The 23,938-nt window shown below is 35.0% G+C and overlaps 1 protein-coding gene across 1 annotated transcript in view; it reads right to left on the minus strand.

Moving 5' to 3' along the window:
- Positions 1-23,938, minus strand: part of DOCK2 (dedicator of cytokinesis 2) — a 187,800-nt gene that overhangs the window by 44,009 nt on the left and 119,853 nt on the right. The window contains exons 30-32 of the mRNA XM_068697859.1: positions 10,465-10,543; positions 2,389-2,489; positions 2,239-2,297 (exon numbers count right to left, since the gene is read on the minus strand). Of these exons, the coding sequence (XP_068553960.1) occupies positions 2,239-2,297; positions 2,389-2,489; positions 10,465-10,543 (239 nt within the window). The remainder of the gene's footprint in view (positions 1-2,238; positions 2,298-2,388; positions 2,490-10,464; positions 10,544-23,938) is intronic.

A 23,938-nucleotide genomic window follows, 5' to 3' on the forward strand; every position in this document is an offset into this window, starting at 1 on the left:
TAATAATAATAATATAATAATAAAAAGCTAGGAATCCTTCAAATTCTCTCAGCAAGAGAGTTTCAAATGGAATGCCACATAGTGTTAAAAAAAAAAAAAAAAAAAGAGAGATATGGATTAGACCACCATCAAAATCCAATGACCTGTCTCAGAATATCTGCCTGAAGCTTATAAAGAAATTAAAATATTAAAATATTCTCACAAACAGATATGACTGGACTTATTCCATAAATAAAAGTAACCTAATTCTTCCCTCACATGGGTGCCATAATGTTGTAACTTTAAGCATAACTGAACAATGATGTCAATAGTTAATAGTTCACAACATTATTTTTTCTTCCAGTCATGTTGATAAAAAATATTACTAATCCTAGTACAATCAGTAATGTCAAGATAGAAAAAAATGTTATGACAACTGAATCACTTTAATAGGGTAGGTATATCTACCCTATAAAACCTATAATAACAGGTATATCTAATTTTTGATAACCACAGAAATTCATGTATTATGTATCACGTATCATTCATGTATTATGCATCATGTATCATTCCTTCACCTGTAAAATTAATCTCCAACAAAATCCTCTTATATGAGTAAAAAAAAAAAAAAGCAGAAATCTTAAGCTAAATGATAGCAATATCCATTGCCTGACCAAGACTCAAAAACAAAAAAAGACCTTAGCACATGACTGTCTGGACAGCGAAAAAAAAATTCTTTTGAAAGACTATGCTGCCATCAGCAACTGTCATTTCCTTTTCTGAGATCAAGACTAACATCTCAAACATCACAATGACTTAAATGGACAAAGGAAGATCATCTGCCTCAAAGAACAAGACACTTTATATCAATCTTGCTGTAAACCTCCAGCATGGTTTATACTCAAGACATTGTACTGCTTTTCAGATTGCAGACTCCTTTTTATTAAAGCTATAGAAAAAGCCTTCTTTTTTTTTTTTTTTTTTTTTTTAATATCCCCTTGTTTTGAAATAACATTTCTTTGCAACAAATATGGTGTATCAGGCAGACAGGTATGTGTACTGCCCAATACTGTATTTATGAATAAAATAATAAATTATATGGAAAAGGAAAACATACAATGCACTACCCACATGAATGCCATATGCTGACTTCTTTATGAAATTAGCTGTATACATGCTCCAACCTGCAGAGCTGTCTATCCGTGGTAACACTGACACTACTAGACTGGACATTCCATTCTGGTATAAATTTCAGAACAATTTTTTGCTCTCTGAAGCAGTGTCTTCAAAAGATTTTTTCCTTAATGCATCTTGAATATTTCTTGTTAGCACTGCTGTTCTTGGCACAATCAGTAACAAATTTCTTGCAAGAAAACAGGAAGTTAAATCTCCCCTGCCTTCCTGAGAGAAGATGAAGTTCAAGTTCATCCTAAAAATCAGTCAGAAACAGCATCTTCAACTTCCTACGTAGTATCTTCAACTGTTGTGTTATTACCCATTTGGTGGAAATCATAAACTGGATACTTCATCAGCCTAAACCTCTTGCCAAAAGAGAATTTCCTGTTTAATGGAAATCAGGATTACTATTATTATTATTATTATTTGCCTAACAATGAAAAGGATGAGCCCTCAATCAATGTGCATACAGAAAGATTACCAGGTAAAAACACAGTTCACCTGTATACAGTTATCTGCTTAGTGGGTCCTTAAGATCTATAAATTAAGTAACACAGTTTTTAACATCCCTCATATTCTGCTTATGGTACTTTGTTCAGGATAAATCATGCCTTCCCTTTCACATACAGTCAACCCATTTAAATCCTGCCTTGTATTCATGAAGGTGACCCTTTGATGGGATGTAACAAGAGCTCTAATTGTTTGACATTTTAATTTTAAAGAACTTACTATATATTCAGAAACCAAAAAAGACTTTTGCCATGACTACCTTTAAGATACACACACTTAACATTAATCAGGAGCAACCTACTCTGGGAAAAGTTATTTGGTTCTAAATTTCAGCAAAATAAAGTCCAGCCATCTTTGAAATTTGAGAGAAGTTTGGGAGCTCTTGTAGTAATAAATAATAGATGATACTCAGAAAGTATCTCGTGTCAGTACCAAGTTTAATCACGAGAGTAAAAACATCTTACAGTGTCACATTCCACAAATATTTACAAAAACATTTCACATCAGATATTTTTCAGCAAAACATGCAATATGTTATGCATCAGTTATAATTAAGTTCATTTGCCTACTCACCAAGTTTGTACCACATATCACGGATAGCAAAGCCAATTAAACGTCTCATATCTCCATATCTAGAAAAAAAAAAAGTATCTTTACCCTGATCTTTATCGTCATTTTAATAAAAAATTAAAGACATATGATGAAGTATATATTTTTGCTTACTTGTTCTGGATTTTGTTGTATTTTGCATGAGAAAAGTTTTCTAGTTGCAGTGAATCTTGGGTAATAAAAGCCACAGCCAAATGAAAATAGTTGTTCCACAGCTGTAAATTAAATATAAGGAAATTATAATGGTTTTGAGCAAAGCCAAGCAATACTAAACTACGCATAATACTGAATAATTTATGAAACCAAATGATGCAAACAATTTGAGATTTTTATATTATGCACAGTTGTACATCATTAGTATTATGCAATTAGCAGAAATGCAAGAAAGTTGAAATTTAATAACCACTACTACACATTTCCTCTTGATAGTACAGTAGCTGAATGAATACTGCTAAAATACATTTATATGAGATTCATTAGCTAACAACACTAAACCGTGAACCACAGCAGAAGTGAAATACATTACAAGCAAGTGAATCTTAACAGCTCGGACCTAAAGGCACCCAATGTAATTACACTTTGTTTGACACCTACTTCAGAAAGTATCTACCCTCTTCTCTGTGAGCTCTAATTCAACAACAATGTGAGTGAAATCCAAGTGTATTTTGTTAAGAGCTGTCTACATGAAACAAGGACAAAATACTGCCCTGAATAACTACTGTTAGTACTGCATCATGTACTGAGAAAGTAAGCCTATATTTCCATTGCAGAGCCTTTCATTTCTGAAGGCAGATTACTTGTTCTCCAGGCAATCAAAATAAAATACTTCTCTCATATGCTAGAGGTAGGAGGGAAAAAAGAAACTCCAGTAGGAAACACAAATTCAAGGAAGTAAATAATGCTTTAAGAAGCTTCTAAATAGTCAACAATAGTTCTAGATACTTCATCTAAATACTTCATTTACATAAAGGTAAAAAGATATTTACAACTAAAAATATGTATAATAGCTATTAGGGAGAAAGTAGAAAGAAAACAGTAAGTGCAATCAACAGCAATTTGAAGGATGGAAAAACAAAACAAAACAAAACAAACAAAAAAAATGCCATAACTAAGAGCTTTTAAATGATCTTAAATGGTGAGATACAATCCTATGTTGGAAATCCACATTAAATACTCTAGGAATCTAATGTTTCATCAAAAACTTATGTGACCTTTGCCCTTTTTTTGCCTGGAAAACCCTCCTGTGCACAAGTAACCATATAGAATAGATACCAGCACACAAAACCACAGATCTTTCCTAAAATAAGTAAAACTTGAAAATATCCTCTCTGTAACATCAAAAAGATCATGTGTTACATTTATTACTGGGAAGCCCACCTAAAACTCTACTTAACAGACTTGTTTATCCATAAGTCTTTAGGGAAGCTGTTTCTGTCTGTACATATTTGCAGTTCAGAAGACTTGGTATAGATGAGCAGATTCAAATGGCATTTGATTGGAGACATTTATACAATTCAAAGATGGTCTGAATTTATCCACACCAATCACAGCCTTATTAAAAATTACATTTGAATATTAGCACTAGGTAAAGCTGTAGATCTTTCCCCGTTAATAAAAACATTTACATTATGTTCATATCTAATGTTTGACAGTACACTAACATGCTAATTCAGAGCATTTTCCCCAGGAAAAACATTATTTATGCTCTTAAAAGCCTCTATATCCCCTTACCAAAGTTATTGAAGACTAATTTGATCAATTTAGAGTCTGTCAGTTGTATTTATCAATATATAGGGAATACAGTTTGCATGTGTTAATTACACCTGTAAAATGAACATTTCTCCAATCACTCCTGTTTATGGGCAGAAAAACAATGTCTTATCACTGCATTTATTCACATAATAATTCCAAGTTCAATGCTACCTTTGTTAGAAATACACCCTAAAGACACAATATCCTTATTTATAAAATACATTCAATTTTTTTCACAGAATACTCTGATGACTGAAAAAAAATGCAGTGTTTTACTGAATTACAACAATGTAACTTGCAAACTTTTGAATACCAAAACTAACATGAAAACCCAGCAGGGCAAGGTAATCTTTGAATAATAAAAAGTGGCACATATGGATAGATGAAAAATGCAAAATGTTTATCTATGATACAAGTTTTGATTTCTCTTAAGCCCTCAATAACATTCCAAGATGCTTTGCATTTGAGTATCAAGTTATCCAGCACATGATAGGGCTGAAATAAAGTAGGACAGTGACACGAAACGAGGATCAGAACTCTCTTGCTGAGCATGAATGCTCACACTTTGCTGCTTGTCGACATGAGCTCCAGTGATGAGCTGCTGGCTTTGGGACAGAGCCCTCAGAGACCAAGCTAGAGCTGAGAAGTGACCCTTTCCTATAATTAGTCAGCAGTTATTCACTACAATTCATACCGAGATGCAGTGTCTGACTGGAACAGTATAGAACAATGTGGGTATTTCACCACAAAGGGGACCAGAGCAGGGCCTTTATTTGAGATAAACAGCTCTGACAGATGAGTGGGTCAACTGACTGTATCCCAGTTGACTGGATGAACTGGTGGTATAAATGTTTCACCCCAAGTTAATTACAAAAGAGTGAATATCTCTGAGATATTTCTGAGATAGCCAGACCAGCATAGAGGGAATGCATATGTGGCTCAGCTCAACATAGAATATAAAAACTAAGCAATTAACAAAATATTTTTGAAAATAGCAGAAGTTTTGAGCTTCCATCAACCCACTTCCCAGAGACTTGGGACAACCAGCTTCATGACTGTGAGCATATTACAGAGATTGGTAACAGGAATCACATGGGTATTGTAATTGAACAGTGTACTGCAATTGTTAAAATTTACAAAGTCTAAGTTACACTTTTACTGTGTTTTCAGTAAGACTCTGCTAAGTCAGAAACCTCATGTAACATAAGCTATCTTCATCTAAGTAAATTTGATATTCAACATTACAACCCACATGTGTGGAGCATCTAAAAGAACCTGGTTACAGAGTATTGGACTCTGACAATGACTTTATTAGCTTTACATAAGAAATCAATTTTCTTTGTAGGCTAATTCCCCTTAAGCATGCAGCCAATGGCTTTGCACTGAAGAATATTAGTATGCAATACATTACCCAAGAGTTATTACACAGGTTAAAATGAGTATTTACATCAATCATACAATCCTCTAATGCACTGAAATATGCATTCTAATAAAGCACAGAAAGAATAGATACTAATACTAATTTGATTTATGATTGAGCCTAATTTACAAGTAACTCCCTAAGAAATCACACTCAATCTTCATGGCACTCCTCTTTGTGGCAGCATGTTTAGTAAATACATAGAAGAAAAGGCAGGTCTGCACAACCAACTTGCCTAGAGTCACATAAAAGAATTTCAAAAGGTCTTTCAAGCATTGGTTTGCTTTCTGTATTGTATCTATTATTTCCAAGGAAAAGAGACACTTGGTAATAAAGCTACTAGCCGTTTTTCATATCTGATTTCTTAGGTGATTTGCAATTCTCTCTCTCTCTCTCAAAAACTGTTCAGCATTTTACTTCTTCAGTACCAATAATTTATTTTCACCAAACTGGCCAGACATTTGCAAAATCTGACTAAATCCTTATCCACACTTTTAAAACAGTGCTTCAGTGACTGTGTAATAAAAATCAAAACTGCAATACTGAGAGCATATGCAGAAAGTGAAGAGGGAAAAGAGAAAATATAAACAATTTATAAACTCACAGATAAGACTTTTAATTAACACAAAATGCAACAAAGAAATCAAAGACACTGAACACCATTAAGATATACCATCACTGTCTTAGGAAGAAAGTCTAAACTTAGACTTGCTTTCCTAATTTACCTTTTTTTTTTTTTTTTTGAATTTTCCTTGTGTGCCATCAATACATCTCCTTACTATATTCATCCTGAATAAAATAGCTTAAACTATTATACTTTCTGTACTTGCAAACCTTCGGTGGTATGGTTTACCCTTCAGTGAATTTATTCTCATTGTAAACACAGAACACATCTGGAAGGAAACGTGACAGGTCACTTAATCCAGATTATTCCCAAAGTAAAATCAGCTAAATCCCTTCAGGCAGATGTCTGATGAGTCATTTTTTTTAGAATGTTTAAGTGAGAAACATTTCACAGACTTCCAGGATAGTCTGATTCAATACTCACAGTCATGGCACCAAGCCTGCCAGATTTCAAAAAGAATTTGGACCATGCTCTCAGACATATGGCTTCATTTTTAGGTAGTCCTGTATCAAGCCAAGAGTTGGACTTGATGATAATTGTTAGGCCCTTCCAACTCAGAATATTCTATGATTCTTTGTGTTTAACTTAAATCCAACAATGTATTTCAAATACAGAGACATGAAGAGGATATAAACTGCTAAATATGGAAGTTTTTTTTTTTTTTTTTTTTTTTTACCTATTCCAGCAACTCCTATTAAACTTCAGATTTGCATGCATTAAGTCTATATTTTCCAGTTTAATTTCAGTACTTAATAATGCACATTAATGTATGATGCAAGATTCCTACCTTGTTTATACATGTACAGTATGCATTTATGAACTTAGAGTACCATGACAATTGCAAGCCTTCTTCCGTCTTTGCTTCATGGTCTATTTTTGGTCAAACACAATAGCAATACACTCTCTTCTCCCCAATAAAATTGTTTCTTCTGCAACTCTCAATTTTCTATTTCAATACAGCTGTAAATATTCTGTACCAAATGCCTCTTAGTTATTCCTGTCTTTATTATACTAGGTTATGTTGATTATTACATTGAACAACACCTGTTGCATGCAATTTCTAAATCTGATTTGATTTCGAAGAGTGCCTGAAGCAGATCTGAATACATCTAGAATATAAAGTCTGCGTGCAGCACTCAAAACACAACAACCTCCCGCCCTCCCCCCCTCAAAAAAAAAAAAAAAAAAAACAAAAAACAAACAAACAAACAAAAAAAACCCACTAAAACAAACAAACAAACAAACAAAAAAAAACACTTACTTGCCCTGCAGGCATATAAATTCAGACATCATGCAACTTCTTTTAAGTTACCCGTAAGAATCTTTTATAATGACTCTCAAACCAAACAACAGCTATGGCACTTCCTGGCTGACCACTGTCAGTGACAGTCACAATATTCAGACCTATTGTAGATAACTAAGCACTGGAATTTTAAAAAGGGCTTTTCACATAAATGGACTCCATGTGCCCAGTTTATTACAGGCTAAGGCAGAAAATTTATGTAGAATGGCACATCACTGCTGTGCTGTGCAGCTCTGGTATTTGTCTCTGAGGTAAGTAACAGCTTCATCACTGAACCTATGGCTTTAAGTTTGTGAACAGTTTTAAAGATTGCAGCCACATCCTTTTACAGGTCCTAAATGATACCTCTTCTTCACTTTCTGCCTGAATCACATTGTGAGTAAAAAAGCAATTCTGCTTTGGAAGCAGGAAGAAGGCCAGGAACCTTTTATCCTCCATTTAACAACCTTCAACAGACTAGCACAAAATTCTGGATTGCTTTTGCTCTAGATGTATTATTTTTTATTTGCTCAATTACTTCACAGTCTACTTGTTTTGTTTGGCTGGGTTGTCTGCTACACAGTCACGTAACCACTCTGCCAAGTGAAAAATGCACAGATCTACTTCACCATGCTTTAAATGGCTTTCTTTTAATTACTTTTAATTAGGGTTTTTCTATAATTGTTTGTTAATAACTATTTGTTAATAACCATACATAAGAAAACACGATCCTAAAACAGTATAAATCATTTGCTCATTTACAAAGAATTCATTCTTTGTAACATAATTTAACATAATTTTTCAACTTTGCCAGTATGCAACTCCAGCATTTTCACTATGCTGACATACACTATTCCTATAGAATATAGTATATATTACTCAATATATATTATAGTATGTAATTATATAGTATAGTATAGTATAGTATAGCATAGTATAGTATAGTATAGTATAGTATAGTATAGTATACATATTGTTCTATATAGAGAAATTCCAAACAGGTTAGAAGTTTTGAATTATCTTTCTGATACCAAGCTTCCATCAACTGCCAATTTCTGCCTACTGATACTTTCACTGCATTGTAATGTTTATAATGCAAGAGTTTTAACTGAATACTAAAAAGCAATATTTGTTTCTATCTGCAGACTTTTGGCAATAAATACATTCCGTATGAAATGTAAATGTATTGTTTATTTTCATTAAAGTAAGTATTTATTTTAAAACCCTAAATTTCTTTTGAATACAGACACCTTAAAGACATCCCAACTTGCTCTCCTACGCAGGAAAAGCATCTCAAACTTTGACTTGATTTTCTCATAACTATTCTGTATCCAGAAAACCCATCGATGAGGTAATGGTTAAATAAAAATGAAATTAAGCTTGATTTAGATTTTTTTTGCAAAACAGCAGTTAAAACAAAAGTTACATTATACTAGACTCTTGGTACCTTAACAGGTAAAATAAAAATATGCAAGTACCACAGCAGCTACACAAAGAAGGATAGCTTGTTTGTTTTAAACTAAAAATACTTGAAAACAACAGTTGAAAGGCAAATATTAAATCTAAAAATAGTAACAGCCTTAGAGAGAAACTGTGAAGGAAACTATTTAATAAACAATGGAAGGAACCCATTTACCTGGAGTTAATGCTCATGCTTGCTTATGGACAAGTCATTAAACAAATTATATCTGTTTTTTTGTTCTCATTTCCTAGTAATGATTAAAAGTTTTCTTGAACTATATAGCTCAAGACAAAATTGATCCTCAGAAAATGAAGATCGACTAAAGGATCTCTCAGGTTTCTCAATTCAAATATATATATATATATATTTTGCTTTAAGTGCTTTTCTGTACTCAAGTCTACACAGTCTGAGTAGTAGCAAAACTCTTACCTATGTATAGATTTTTTTCAAATGATGTAAACATGAAAAACAATAACAATATTTAAGACATTAAATTTTGAGCTATGATCTGAATAAGTACAGATAACTGTGGGTGTCCAAATTTAGATTTTTAATTAAGAAAAGATTAGACAATATATTTTGCATTGTTCTGGCATTTTCAGTCCAACAACAGCTTTTTAGAAAAGGTGTATTTAGGGTGCTGTTATAGAAGGTCTTCAGAACTTTTATTCATGAAGAAAAAATAAATATCTGCCTCACTTCCACTTTTAAGTCTCTTGTGAAAATTACAATTCTTTAATGGCATTATTCATTTACTATAATGTTGTTCAGGTTACTCAAAGCCTTCAGATATTTGACAAGCCATGAGTAAAAGCACAAGCATTAATATATTCCCTTGAACTACAAGGTTCAGTGTTTAACTCCTATGTCCCTGGTTATATTTGATAACATTCTGGAAAGTGCAGGAACACCACAGGAAGTTTATCTTAAATAAAAGTTCCAAGGTTAGACTGTTGCTTTAAAATTTTAAACAGGTATTGAGTGCCTTGGTAAAATTTTTACATATACACAATCTTTACAGTAGCTAGCATGGTTCTGGTAGCCATACTTACGTCCACCAAACACATTTTATTTGTTTTGTCATGCATGGCAAAGTAGATATGTTAAAAAGAATGACAGTAAGCACACTAACAAAAGCCCATATTTAAATTATTTTTGAAAGCAAATGCTCAAAAAACAAGCAAGTAAAAAGTGAAGGAGAAAAATAAAGAAAGAAATATCAGGCAAGATAAAAATTAAAAATAAATTCGAACTAGTAAATAATCTAAGCATCAAACAAATTTCAACTCATTCTACCCTATGTACATATATGTGATATTGTAAAAGTTATATGCATTACATCTCAAAGGCTGCCTTTCTGAACACACTTTCCCCCCCAAAAAAAAAGGGGGATAAAGGGAGGGAAAAGGGAAGGGGTTGTCTGCTTGCCTATTCTAAGCGAATTACAGTTCAAAATTCCTCAGTTTTGTCCCTTATCATGAAAAACTGAAGTCAGATTTTCACATCATATCAAAGATAGTCTGATCCCACAGAACTCAAATTAATAGTATTTTTACTACCAACAAAATATCAGAAGGGCTCTGAGAGACCAGAATGACAGACTAGAATACATGTGCTACTTCTACTCAGCTAAAAACCTTAAAACTTACTTGGACTTCAAAATTCATATTCTCCAGAAATTTTTGGTTCATTGTCTCTGCAAATTTGTTGATGGCTCTCAAGAACACCCTGAAGAAAAAAAAAAAAGACATAGATCAATAAATATATTCTTTGGAATTCTACTCTAATCTTGTGTAGAACTCCGATTGATGAAAACACTTTTAAACACTGAAGACACTAAAGAATCCAGGTTCACACATACATGAACACAACAGGTTCATTCTGTATGTGACGTTACTTATGCCTCACCAATTTTAAGCATAGCTGTCAAAAAGTTTATTGATTTTTCCTGAAAAATTCAGACATCTTTTCTTGCCTCTGCTGCATAAAACATTATATTCTTGAAAAAATATATTGTGTTTTCAGACACAATTTTACCTTCTGTGTGAAAGAGCAGCTCATTTACAAGATGTTACTGCATCCTCCTCATAGGTTTGACAGCTGAAAGAGTTCCTGCACTCATTAGTTAGGAGCTGCCACTGCATTTCCCCAATTAAAAGAAAACTTAGTTTTCTCATAGGTGACTGGAGATGAAGATGACACCTCTGTCCATCTTCCTCCTCCGGTGGATTATAAAACCACATTCAAAGCTGAGTTGATACATAGTATTCTCCAAGTAGAAAAGTGTAAATGTGATGCCTCTAGCTTGAAAAGCAACAACTATTTGTACTTATTATTGAAGCAGCAAGATTAAATGACATTTGTACAGCGGATTTCTTTGTCTAACTTTCCAGCACAATATCGTAAAACGAAGATCAAGTGTATTGCTGTAAATTTATAAAGTGTAATAAATAGTTTCATTCAATTTACAATTTCAAAAGCAAATCATCCTATTCCCTCTACTTCAAAGCTAAAATTATTAGTTTTAAGTTGAAATATTTTTGTTGCAGACACTGTGGGGACAAATGTACTGCAGCCTGAAAGTCCTGAACACAAGGGAAAAACAATCCTACTCAAGCACAGTCACTCACTATCAACTAGCTATTACCAATCAGGAAAAAGATCTAATAGTTGTAAAAAGCAGGTCCACAAAAAAAAACAAAAACAAACAAAACAAAAAACAACTGTTTAATGGCATCAGGAAAAAAAAAAAAAAAAACAAACACACAAACAAACAAAAAAAAACAATAAATTAATTTGAATTAGTAGCAAATGTTAAGAGAACACAGGGTATCTATATGTTACTGTCACAGGAAAGATGCATCCTAGTGTTGGATACTGTGTGCTGTTCTAGGCTCTCATCAGAAGGATAAAGAAATACCAGAGAGAGAGAGAGTAGAAAAGCAGACAAATGTGACAAAAATGATTACATGATTACATTTAATGGACTGTGGCTAATACTTGGTTTCTTCAGTCAAGGGACACAATATGACTACAGAGGGTTATGTTAGAACCTATAAAATTTGAAGTACCACAGAAACAACAGAGACCTACTGTTTGCTGTTTTTCATGCAAGAAGTGCACAACACTGAACAAAATCATGGTGTATATTCAAAATAAGAAATAAGCTGTGAAAATCATTTCTACAGGATGCTGTGAATACCTGTATTTTATATCAGCTATTAGAGGCGTCAAAGACAAAAATCAGAGGAGGACTACTAAATGTCATCAGACACTAGAGGCTGGGAGAACACAGAAATCGGTGTTAATTTACTCCCAGCTCTGTTATACTGTACCTATGGATCTTTAACAAGCCACTGTCAGAAACAAAATACCAGGTGACATGGATGTAGGTCTTATCACTAAAAAATAAAAAAATAAAAAAATAAAAAAATTGTAAGGGCTAAAGCCTTCTGTCTATCCATCTAACATTACTCTGTAACATCGATGTGATCAAGGAAATGAAATAGTTTGTACACAGTGCTGTGTCTTCCTATTTCCCCTGATTTCTTTCTTATTTCATGTGATCAGATAGACAGTATAACTTGAACTACTACAGTAAGTGTGCCACTGGAAGGTACTGCATTTTTAAGGGTGCTGTGTTTCTCTGCCTCATCATCGCACACTTTTGGATGAACTTGTGTCCAATGGTCTAGGAAGCAGTTTGATCTAATCTTCACTAGCGCTAGTTCAGCTAATTTTGCCAGTTGAATTAAGGGTCTGATCTGTGAAATGCTGAGTGTTGTCAAATCACTTCAAGTTCAAGAGACCTCATTTTGCTCAACACTGTTCTTCCAGGCTATCACCACTCTCTATAAACAACCTCTACGTGCTCATGGAACTGCCCCGTCTATCCACCACAATTTCAGCTTATGTTGGTCTGAATAGGCTATCGTACTTCGCTTTTGGCCTCTTCTGTGGCTTAATCTTATTCTGGGAAATGAGATTTCCTCAGCACGCTGCCCCCCACTACCCACAACAAACTCAACATATTCTTTGCTAATGCTTTACTCTCATGGGTACCTTTATCCCTACAGAACTGCCTGATACTTGATAAAAACAGTTTAAGATTTTGCTTAGAAAGGGATTCTAAAAAAAATGGTCCACACACACAAAAAAAATAAATACATGGTTAGACAGAACACAGACATGGTATTCTGGTCTTCCAGCATAAACAGAACAGTAGAGGTACTATTCCAAGTAGAAAATTTGGGTCAAGGCCCTTTTAGTGTCACATCTTTTCTCTAGAACTATATTGCTCTAGCTTCTCCTTTGATTTACAAAGTAAATTATTGCCAACTCACATAATCAAGTTCTTAAGCTGCAACTGCTCACAGTTTTCCCTTCACTCAAAGTTTTCTGTTGGGGTAGAAGGGAGTGTCCTCAGTCTTAGTGATTATTTTTCCTTTTCCCATCTTCTGTTTTTTCACATCTTAACCCACCACCTAAATATCCTGTTTGGGCAGAACCTAGTATGGTGCTGATAATATGCCTTACAATTAAAAAAACAAGACTTTGAAGTACTTTGCCTTTTAGCACAGAAATACAGTGCAAAATAGAGTAGAAATAATCATAATGACCCAAATGTGCATGAACTATACTGGCGTGAGTCTGCTTCATAATATGGATGTATTTTGTGTGTACCATATTTTAAAATTTTTGTGAAGAGCTTGTGGTTTAATGTTTGCCATACATAATAAGACCCAAGGACACTTTACAAAAAGTATAAGAATGTATTTAATGTCCAGAAAAAATTACTGAGCATATTAAAAATATTGATAGAGTTCTATACAATATAATCCTATGTATGCTATTTTGTGCAAATATCTCTTTCTTTCTCACAGATATCTTTTATCTGATATACTGGAATGACACATTTGCAAAAAGCATGCAATACTTCCATGCTGTCAAGTTCCAAATATTTTCATGCTTTTGTATTTTGCCTGGAGGATGAGTCTATTTCTGTCATTTTAAGGCAGTAGGTTTGAATTCTATTCCTGGCTCCTGCCAATGCCATGCTGTACCTACCTCAGTGACTTGATATTTATATGCTTCAGCTTCCCCCTTCAGAAGAAGGGCATATTAATTGACTAGCCACAAGTGTGAAGTGAAACAGGTTCACTTCACATAAACACTGAGATTTTGATGAAAACGCAAAGTATAATTTTAATGAATATTGAAAAAAAATATTCCTCTTTAAAGAACTAAACATTGCTCCAAGAGGAGAAAGATAACTCATTTGATTGGAGAAATCATTCTCATTACATGATTATTCATAGTGTTAGTCATGTATTATAACTGACATAACAGAGAAGATACAGATAGAAATAGATCATAAAAAGACTGGACCCTGGAACAGCTCAGGAAAATGTAGCACGTACTATCCAACTTCAGAAGAAATTATCTTGAAAAATGACTGAAAGGAATTATCTTGTCACAGTGCAACATAACTTACAGAATCACAGAATCATCTAGGTTGGAAGAGGCCTCCAAGATCACCTAGTCCAACCTCTGACTTAACACTAACAAGTCCTCCGCTAAACCATATCACTAAGCTCTACTTTTAAAGACCTCCAGGGATGGTGATCCAACCACTTCCCTGGGCAGCCTATTCCAATGCCTAACAACCCTTTCAGTAAAGAAGTTCTTCCTAAGATCTAACCTCCCCTGGCGCAACTTTAGCCCATTCCCCTTCATCCTGTCCCCAGGCACGTGGGAGAACAGACCAACCCCCACCTCACTACAGCCTCCTTTAAGGTAACAGTAGAGTGAGATAAGGTCGCCCCTGAGCCTCCTCTTCTCCAGGCTGAACAATCCCAGCTCCCTCAGCCGCTCCTCGTAGGACTTGTTCCCAGACCTCTCACCAGCTTTGTCGCCCTTCTCTGGACCCACTCAAGCACCTCAATGTCCTTCTTGTAGCAAGGGGCCCAAAACTGAACACAGTACTCGAGGTGCAGCCTCACTAGAGCCGAGTACAGGGGGACAGTCACTTCCCTAGCCTTGTTGGTCACACTGTTTCTTTTGCAAGCCAGGATGCTGTTGGCCTTCTTGGCCACCTGAGCACACTGCTGGCTCATATTCAGCCAACTTTCCACCATCACTCCCAGGTCCTTCTCCACCAGGCAGCTTTCCAACCACTCATCTCCCAGCCTGTAGCTCTGCTTGGGGTTGTTGCGCCCCAGGTGCAGGACCCGGCACTTGGCCTTGTTGAACTTCATGAAGTTGACCTCAGCCCATCGGTGCAGCCTATCCAGATCCTCCTGCAGAGCCTTCCTACCCTCGAGCAGATCAACACACGCACCTAGCTTGGTGTCATCTGCAAACTTACTGAGGGTGCACTCGATCCCCTCATCCAGATCATCAATAAAGATGTTAAAGAAAACTGGCCCTAGTATTGAGCCCTGGGGGACTCCACTAGTGACCAGCCTCCAACTGGATTTAACTCCATTCACCACGACTCTTTGGGCCTGGTTACCCAGCTAGTTTCTAACCCAATGAAGCGTACACCAGTTCAAGCAAAGAGCAGCCAGTTTCTTGAGGAGACTGCTGTGGGAAATGGTGTCAAAAGCCTTACTGAAGTCAAGGTAAACCACATCCACAGCCTTTCCCTCATCCACCAAGCACATCACTTTGTCCTAGAAGATCAGGTTTATCGAGCAGGACCTGCCTTTCATAAACCCATGCTGACTGGGCCTGACCACCTGCTTGCCTGCAAGTGCCACGCGATAACACTCAAGATAACCTGCTCCATGAGCTTTCCTGTCACTGAGGTCAAAGTAACAGGCCTATAGTTTCCCGGGTCTACCTGACAGGGTCTTCCAGCCCTTTTTGTAGATGGGCATCATGTTTGCTAGCCACCAGTTGACTGGGACCTCCTCTGATAGCCAGGACTGCTGATAAATTATGGAAAGCGGCTTGGCCAGTTCTTCCAACAGTTCTCTCAACACTCTCGGGTGGATCCCATCCAGCCCCATCAACTTGCGTACATCTAAGTGCTGTAGGAGGTTGCCAACAGTTTCCTCGTGGATTGTGAGGGCCACAATCTGCTCCCCATCCCTTTCCTTCCATAGTAGATCATTGGAGCTTAACATTCCTTGGAATGTGGAGAGATCTTATCAGTTCTGCTTTCCAACTTTAGACTGATTAAAGGACAGGATTTTGGTTTCTCATACATATAATTCAATTAGATGTTTTTTGTTATTAAACTTCTCTTGTTCACATTTGCCACTAACTTTAATCACTATAAGGGGCTATAAATATATTATTTCAAGTGTTCAATTATGAGAGATCTCTACGGTTACCTGAGTAATATGGAATTTATTTTCTCATTGATTGAAGCAATTTTGATCTAAAATAATTAAAATTCCTTTACCCACAGTCATTTCAATTATAATTTCTGAGTTTATAAGCATTTGTTATTCTAATTTACCAGCCTCTTAGGCCTGGATATTTATGGATGATCTTCAAGGCCAAAGTCTCTGCTCTTAATTTAAATATACAAAGGCAAGGCTTTGGCTTAGAAGAGCAAAAGGATCATCATGGTTCAGCTGCTGCTATGTCCTGTACCCTTCTCAGTGTCCTACTGCTTCTACTTTTATTTATTTTACTGGCAGATAAATTGATTTCAAATTCTGACAAGCACTATAAGAAGTCTTAATATTAAAGCCCAAAGAATAGAATCCTACACCACTGGATGTATATTCTAAATATGGCTCAAATAGCACTGTAAAATACACTAACAATCTAAGACCAAAAAAGCTGAAAATGTATGTCATGTTAAGACAAAGATTTTATTTCCAATTGTTTTCCAGACAAATTTAAATAGAGGGAGTGAAATAGAGAAAAGATGTAGTCATAAGCAGTCATGTAGTCATGATGCTAATCAAAGTAGGGTTCCAAGGTTATTCCTTAGAAGTGACTATTTAATAGTACCATAGGTCTGCACATTGTCTCTGCTTTTGAAGTGCAAATAGGGGATAAACCTAAAAAATAGATCTGGAACTCCAAGTTATTTATAGCAAACAAGTTAGAACTAGTGCACCAGCTCCTTATAGCATAAATCAAAGAGATGATTACAGTTTAAAAAAAAAAAAAAAAGTGAACTTTAGCAGACTTTATGCATGAAGGTAAAGCCAAAGGAAACTGCATTAAGAAATTATTTTTAAGTAATGGCTCTCCACTGCAATCTATCAACTTAAATAGGCATTGCTGTTCTTCAGTGGCTTTGCCAAAGACATCTTTCTCTGCATCTAGTTTCAGAACACTGTGGCCAAGATAATTACAAACAGTAGTCTAATATCCCTTTGTATTTAAAACCATGAATAGCCATGTAAATAAAAGAGCTTGGTGTTGCAAAAAGGCTAAGCACTCAGTAGACTCAGCACTCCTCTTCTGCTCACAGTTCAATGTTCTTCACTTAGCTCTGCACATACAATTTTCCGAGTAGCCAAACTAAATAAAAGAAATAAAATTCTGGGTCCACAAAATTTTATGAAAGGCCAAAACCATGAGTGCACCATCCCTCTGACTCTCATACATGAATCCTTCCTAAAGCAATAGTCTAAGAGCAGTGAGATGTCTTCTCAAGTTCACACAATACAGCATAAAATTTGGAAGTTCATGGTTTCAACTTTGAGATAAGTAATCCAGATACTGAGGTGAAGACTGAATTCAGTCATCTAGTTATCTATGAACCCAAACCCATGTTCACTATGTCTTCTAAAGGTATGACTACACTGCAATGATATCTGCAAAGATGTAATCGAATATGGACTTTTACTGGATAATTGGAAAAAAATAAAAAAATAAAAAAGCTTAAAGAACATTATTTCCTGTGTTGTGAAAGCTCTTACTCCAAGAAACCTTTAAAAATTTGGATTTTTAATACCATATCTGAAAAACAATGAAGACACAAAAACACTTTAAAATTCAGTTCTTCTTCCCAAATGCCCTATGTGCTTTTCCTTCAGAGAACGTGGCCCACAATTAAAGACAGGAGGAGCTGCATTAACTTTAGTTTGGCAAGTTTGTGTTTGTAATCCCCAAAGGCCAATCAATCAGCACTTTCATTAGTAAACCCTCTACTTGAGCATGAAAGAATATGAGAGTTCTTTCAAAGCCTAGGAGATGCATCAACTATTATTTTGAAGGTCTATTCTGAGCTGTGACAGGCTAGTTATGCCAATTAAATGAAGACTAGAGTAGGGAAAACAGAGCCAAAATAATGCTTCCATATCGTTTATGTTGACTTGATAGGAGCATCCTCATGCCTTTGCAGAGGACACCTTTTTTTTTTTAACATGAAGCAGGCACAAAGGAGAAGCAGCTACTAAAGTCAATTGATTCTCTTGTGGGCCTCTGTCATCTTTCCTCTTCTTTCTTGCATGTAGAGTTACAAGACAGCATGTGAAACTAAGGAGAGTTGCAAAGCAGGTCAGACACAATCACAAATGCTGATCATTATCAATGACCGAAACAATGACCAGCAATTACAAACTACACCTGAAGATATTAAGTACACAGAGAGACTAGGCAATCAATCAATGTGACAGGGGAAATCAGAAACATACATTTACTATTTCAGTGACCAAAACAGCAGGTGAAAGACTGAGAAAACAGGTGAAGATAATGGCTAGACAACAAAAAATCTTTACAAGTTAACCACAGAAATAATCTGCTAACAAACTGGCAAACTATCATGAAGGGCAATGTAAAAAAGAAACACTACTTAAAAACCTTGCAGCCACGTGAAATCTTGTTATTAAGAGCATCATAATGTCAACACTTAAGAAGCAATTCACTTCCATGGTAACTGGAAAAATATGACCACTGGTGCAAAGAAAGTAGCATAATTTAATCATATTTCTTCCTTTGTTTCAATTCAGTATTACTACAGACTGAAGCAGAATTTTTGTACCATTCAGACCGAATGAAAATTGCTTTTTTATTAGAATTTTCCTAAACGCTTATTTCAATGTATGACAAGACTCTATGCAAACAGCATAGAGTTAGAAGTAACTATTACCCAGCTTCTCCTGTCTCAGTTAAAACTTGTTTTGTACAATTCAATTGCTTTATTAGTAGAGTGCTTATTATTTGAAAATTTACCTTGAATAGCTATGCCAAGCATACAAAACCACTACATGCTACAAAGTATCAGAGGTATTTTGACAGTAGTACAAAAGCAACACCTAGACAAAGACAAGAATGAGCAATTGTTTTGCTGCTGTACAATCAAATGCAAAACATGACAGTTTCCATTTGAGATGTCTATTTTGCTAGCAATCTGTTTATATGCAGCTCTTAATTCAGCATCTACTTACAGCATGTTTTAAACACTGCTTATCTCCCATTTAGGATACAAAATAATTTTTTGAAACTGTATATTAGGTACACAACCATGCAAAACTCTTTTGAAAATGTGATCTTTAGCATGCTTTCAAGAAACATCAAAGCTGGAGAACCAAGTGGATAAAAAGCTGGTATAATGCTTCCTGATACAAGTAACATATTTGGAAAAGCATTCTCAGTAATTTTCTTTATACTATGAGTATCTTTTAACTTGAGTTTGCTCTCCTTTTTCATGTACTTCAGCTAATTGTTTTCAGAGTAGTAATATCTTGATTAAAAATAAAATAAAATAAAGATCACACGTCTTTGGTGCTAGATCAAGACTGGGAATAAAAGATACAAAGTCAGAACCATACGTGACTTAACATGGTTGCTTCAGAATGCCATGCACTAATAAATACTGTCATATTTGTTCTCCCTCTGCTAACACTAATTTACCCTTACTGCAATATTTCTATATATCATTTAGTCCTCATTTTTATATGTCTAATACTTGTGCAAAGGTGATAGTTTGATAAATAAATTTACAGAAAGAAATACTCCTATTATTCAAATGTCAAATGATTAAAATTGCACTATTACATTAAAGTAATGGATAACGCTGTGGATAGCCAGTGCATAATACTAAGTGGGCTTTTTTTTTCTTGTTATTGTCATTTAGTTGGTTTTTAAAGCTCTGCATTCAGGCTCTGTATTTTATTTATGATCTCAACAAAACATTTTAAAGGTTAAAAAAAAAAAAGGAAGTATTTGGGCTTTGCTTTTTCTTTTCCCCATTTAATAAATTTTCTGTATTTGAAATAAATTCTCTCTACTTGTATTATTTTATAACGGTATATGTACTTTCGATTTTTTCAGACATTCTTATTGAAAATACTTAGCAAGTAAACACATTCAATATAGATTGTGTATTTTTTATTTTTTTTAACTTCCAAGGAAGCCTGACTTTTTCTGAAGATAAGAAAACAAACTGTAATTACAGACAAATATGCATCTCCCTTTTGTCTAAGTGTTACTTACGTGAGTTTACTACTTCACAACTGAAACTGTATCAATACAGTGGTAGTTGCACCGAACCAAAAGATTAGGTCTTAAAAAGATCATTATGCATTAAATTCATAGTACACCAACAGGGTTATTTTGTGATGTAGCTTTCAAAAATACAAGATAGCTGTTCAAAATAATGTTACATATATGCAGTTGTCTCATTTTTAATTTCCTAGAAATACCTTCAGATATGAAGCATTGATTGAAGTTACTTGTCAGAAAAGAGAGCATGGAAAGATTGCGGTATAGCTTCTACACCTGATGAAAATTATGGGTACTGAATTTTTCAGTACCCATACAATAGGGGTTTTCAGTACACATACAACAGGTTATATCTTGCTGAATTTCTGAAAACACCACATTAACAAGTTCTTCTGAGTTGGGTTGTTCTCCTCACTGAGATTTTCACTTGTAATTGAAGAACTTGTACTCTACGAGCATGAGCATCCTAGGAATCAGCCCCAAGAAAGATGAGCCACTTTGCAGTGGGAGGGGAAAAGGATGACTCACAGCATGTTTTCTCTCTACATTTTAGATGAAAGACTAAATGACTACCATTAAACGTAATACACACTTAATGTGTACTGTGACCATGATACGCAATAGCCTGTCTTGCTGCAGTCAAGATGGCCTTGGATGATCTGCTGCAGTCACCGCATAATTGTTTAGGTGCTCAGTAAGCAGACAATTCCATAACATGGTTAACAATGGGCAACATACAGTTAGTGTGAGTAAACATACTGTAGTATTAAGTATAAGGAAGATGTGATTGTTTGAAATGTAGGGTTACATCAGGCAGAACCAGATTTAATCACACATGGTTGTAAGAGATGTTCTGTTTATAAGACAGCAAAGCACTGAATGGCTCAGTCAGACATATCAGCTGCAGCTGGAATTGTAACTCTCCATGGAAGTAAGCTTACAATCCACAGTGAAACAACTGCCTCTTCTCTTTATCTGCCTTATTCCACTTTCCTAGGCAAATCTTATTCCATTTGTTCTACTAAAGTACTGACTTTTGTGAGAACTTGGAAAGATAAGTAGGAAACAGAGTTGCCTAGATTTAATGGAAAGGAAATACAAATCCATCAATCTGGGGACACTGTGCACCAAATATCCAGTGTAGAAGAACAATAAATTAATAAATAAAATGTTCTACCTCTGAAAGGACCATTACATACGCATTATATACACACACACACAGAGGGAAATTGTATTTCAGCACATTTTTAGTCTCATAGCAGAAACAAACCCTCTAAGTGCACATCTTATCACTAATGATTAAAATGATGACTGAACAGTACAAGCCATCTGAACCTGTTATGTTTCATATACCTTCTTGTGCATTCATACACTAAGGGATATTTTCATTAGACATTTACACTTGTTGCTTAGAATACTTTTTCATGTACTTAATTTACAAAGTTATGCAATATGCCATAAGCATGTGTGAAAATGCCTTCTGACTGACCCCCTGAAAATTCAAGCACTTGATAAAAACAGATGCATTTCTGTCAAGCCTGTTTAGGCCAGCCAAATGTTTCCCAAGGAAAATGAGACCAAAAGAAAGAAAAAAAAAATACTTATACACAATAGATCAGCCTTTCAAATTCTGTCTTATTTGCTCAGGATAAACTGCAATGCTGTCATCCATATTTAGTTACATAAATCAATCTTAACTCCTAATGCATGCCTGAAAACAAGAGCAAAAACTAACATGAAGTGTTTGCATTTTTTTCCTCTCCTAGGAGTAAATAAATAAATGCCCCTTTTTATTCTCTGCAAGACAAACAATGAGCCAGGCAATATTTTATGCCAACTGTTGAAACATATCTGTATAGAATAAATCAGAGTTTTCCTCTGAGAATAGAATCACTTCCTATTAATAATCAAGAAAGTAAAATTAAGGATTTTTTTTTCCTATTTTGAAACATAGTTTGATATTCTCTATTTAAAAATCCCATCACAATTGTCAGAGACAGAACCAAGTCTCAGAATGAACTCCAGCACCAGCTGGAGTAAAGAATAAAGCACAGTCTTATTAACTGGATTTGTTTCTCTTGTGTAGAGTCAGTTCCACTAGCACTTGTGCACAGTCACAATATCCACTGACATCAATACCAGTAACAGTAGCAAATATTTCTAAAATGTGAAAATAAAAGTTTCCATTTCCACAAACAGATAGATGGAAGACTGTGTTTTCAGCAGCAATATACAGTTTGCAGCATCCCTCCCATATGTATTTAAATTAAACTTGTTTGAAAATGGCATGTTCCCATACTTCCTGCAACTGCATTCAGTATCCCTTCTTTCCCAAACCATTCTGTCATTCTTGAAAAACGTTCTTAAATCGTGAATACCAGCCCAAGTTTTTTTATTCATAATGTCTAAAAGAAAACGCAGTCCAACAGCTACTAAACTTGTTGCATGCACTTGTTAAAGTTTGTGCTTGCAACTTTATAAATGCCATCTCCTCATAAAGCACAAATCAACTTTTTTTTTTTTTTTTTTTTGTAATTCACAGATCAATACTGTAACCAGCTACTTGCTCTGAAAAGACTTTTTCTATTCAAAGATACTGTTGATGAGAAATATGCATATGTATAGTGTGGAATTTTATTTTATTTTACTTTTTCAGAAGTCATGTTTAACTAAGCCATTCATCAATGCTAGCAAAAAAAAAAAAAAGAAAAGGTCTGAAATCCCTAAATCCCTTCTTTCCATTTCTTCAAATGTTACCCTGTGCTAGGTGAAGAAATGGAACTTTTTCTGCCTCATTCTGCAGGTTGGCCAGGACCTAATGATACAACATACAGTTGCTGGTAGTCTGATGAATGGTGAGATACCTGAGGTTGCAGGTGGCACTGATTTGAAGCTATAATTAGATTTTCCTGAACTAATAGTGCCACTACAACATATGAGCTACATGAGATCTTGAGGTACCAGATCTTGAGGGTGTTACCAAGCAGTTCATCTGCAAAAAAGCAGCTATTTTTAGTATGTATAATGAAAGAAAATCAGCAATATTTCCAGCTGTTTTGCCAAATACCGTCAGTGCTAAACTCTTCAAGTTAGACTTAAAACGGTCTAGGGATCACTTGACTCTGAATTATGTCTGAAAACAATCACAGACACAGGTAATGAAAACATATTTTATAAAAAGCTTAACTACTGGTGTTAGAAAATATCCTATGCTTATCTCAAATGGACTTTTTCAGCAAATAGGGTCCAACCTTAAGATGTACTGGTGAAAAAGTCCTGCAGAATTTTATTTGTAGTTTACCTAAAGTAGACTAAAATACCTAAGTATAATGTTGACAAGATTCAAAAAACAAATCATATGGACACAGAAACAATGGATATGCTTATGAAACCACTTCAGACTGGACTCTAACCAAAACTGATTCAATGCACTAATTATGATATAATCAAGTGTTTTCAAACTCAGTCTGAGCAATTACCATTTCAAAGCCCAGAGGAACAGAAGGGATGTGAATGTTTCAATTGCTAACTGCCCTAACCATTTCTTTTACTCAGTGAATCTCAGATCCTATGCAGTTCAGGAAGACAATGAGGTATGGGTATTGCTTGGGAGAAATGATGTGCCTCTAAATTAAAATTATGAATACCTGAGAGATGAAGCGGACTATACAGTTTTACCTAAACCAGAAAAAGCATTTCCCCACA

The sequence above is a fragment of the Anas acuta genome, chromosome 14, assembly GCF_963932015.1.
Source record: "Anas acuta chromosome 14, bAnaAcu1.1, whole genome shotgun sequence".
NCBI classification, from domain to species: Eukaryota; Metazoa; Chordata; class Aves; order Anseriformes; family Anatidae; genus Anas; species Anas acuta.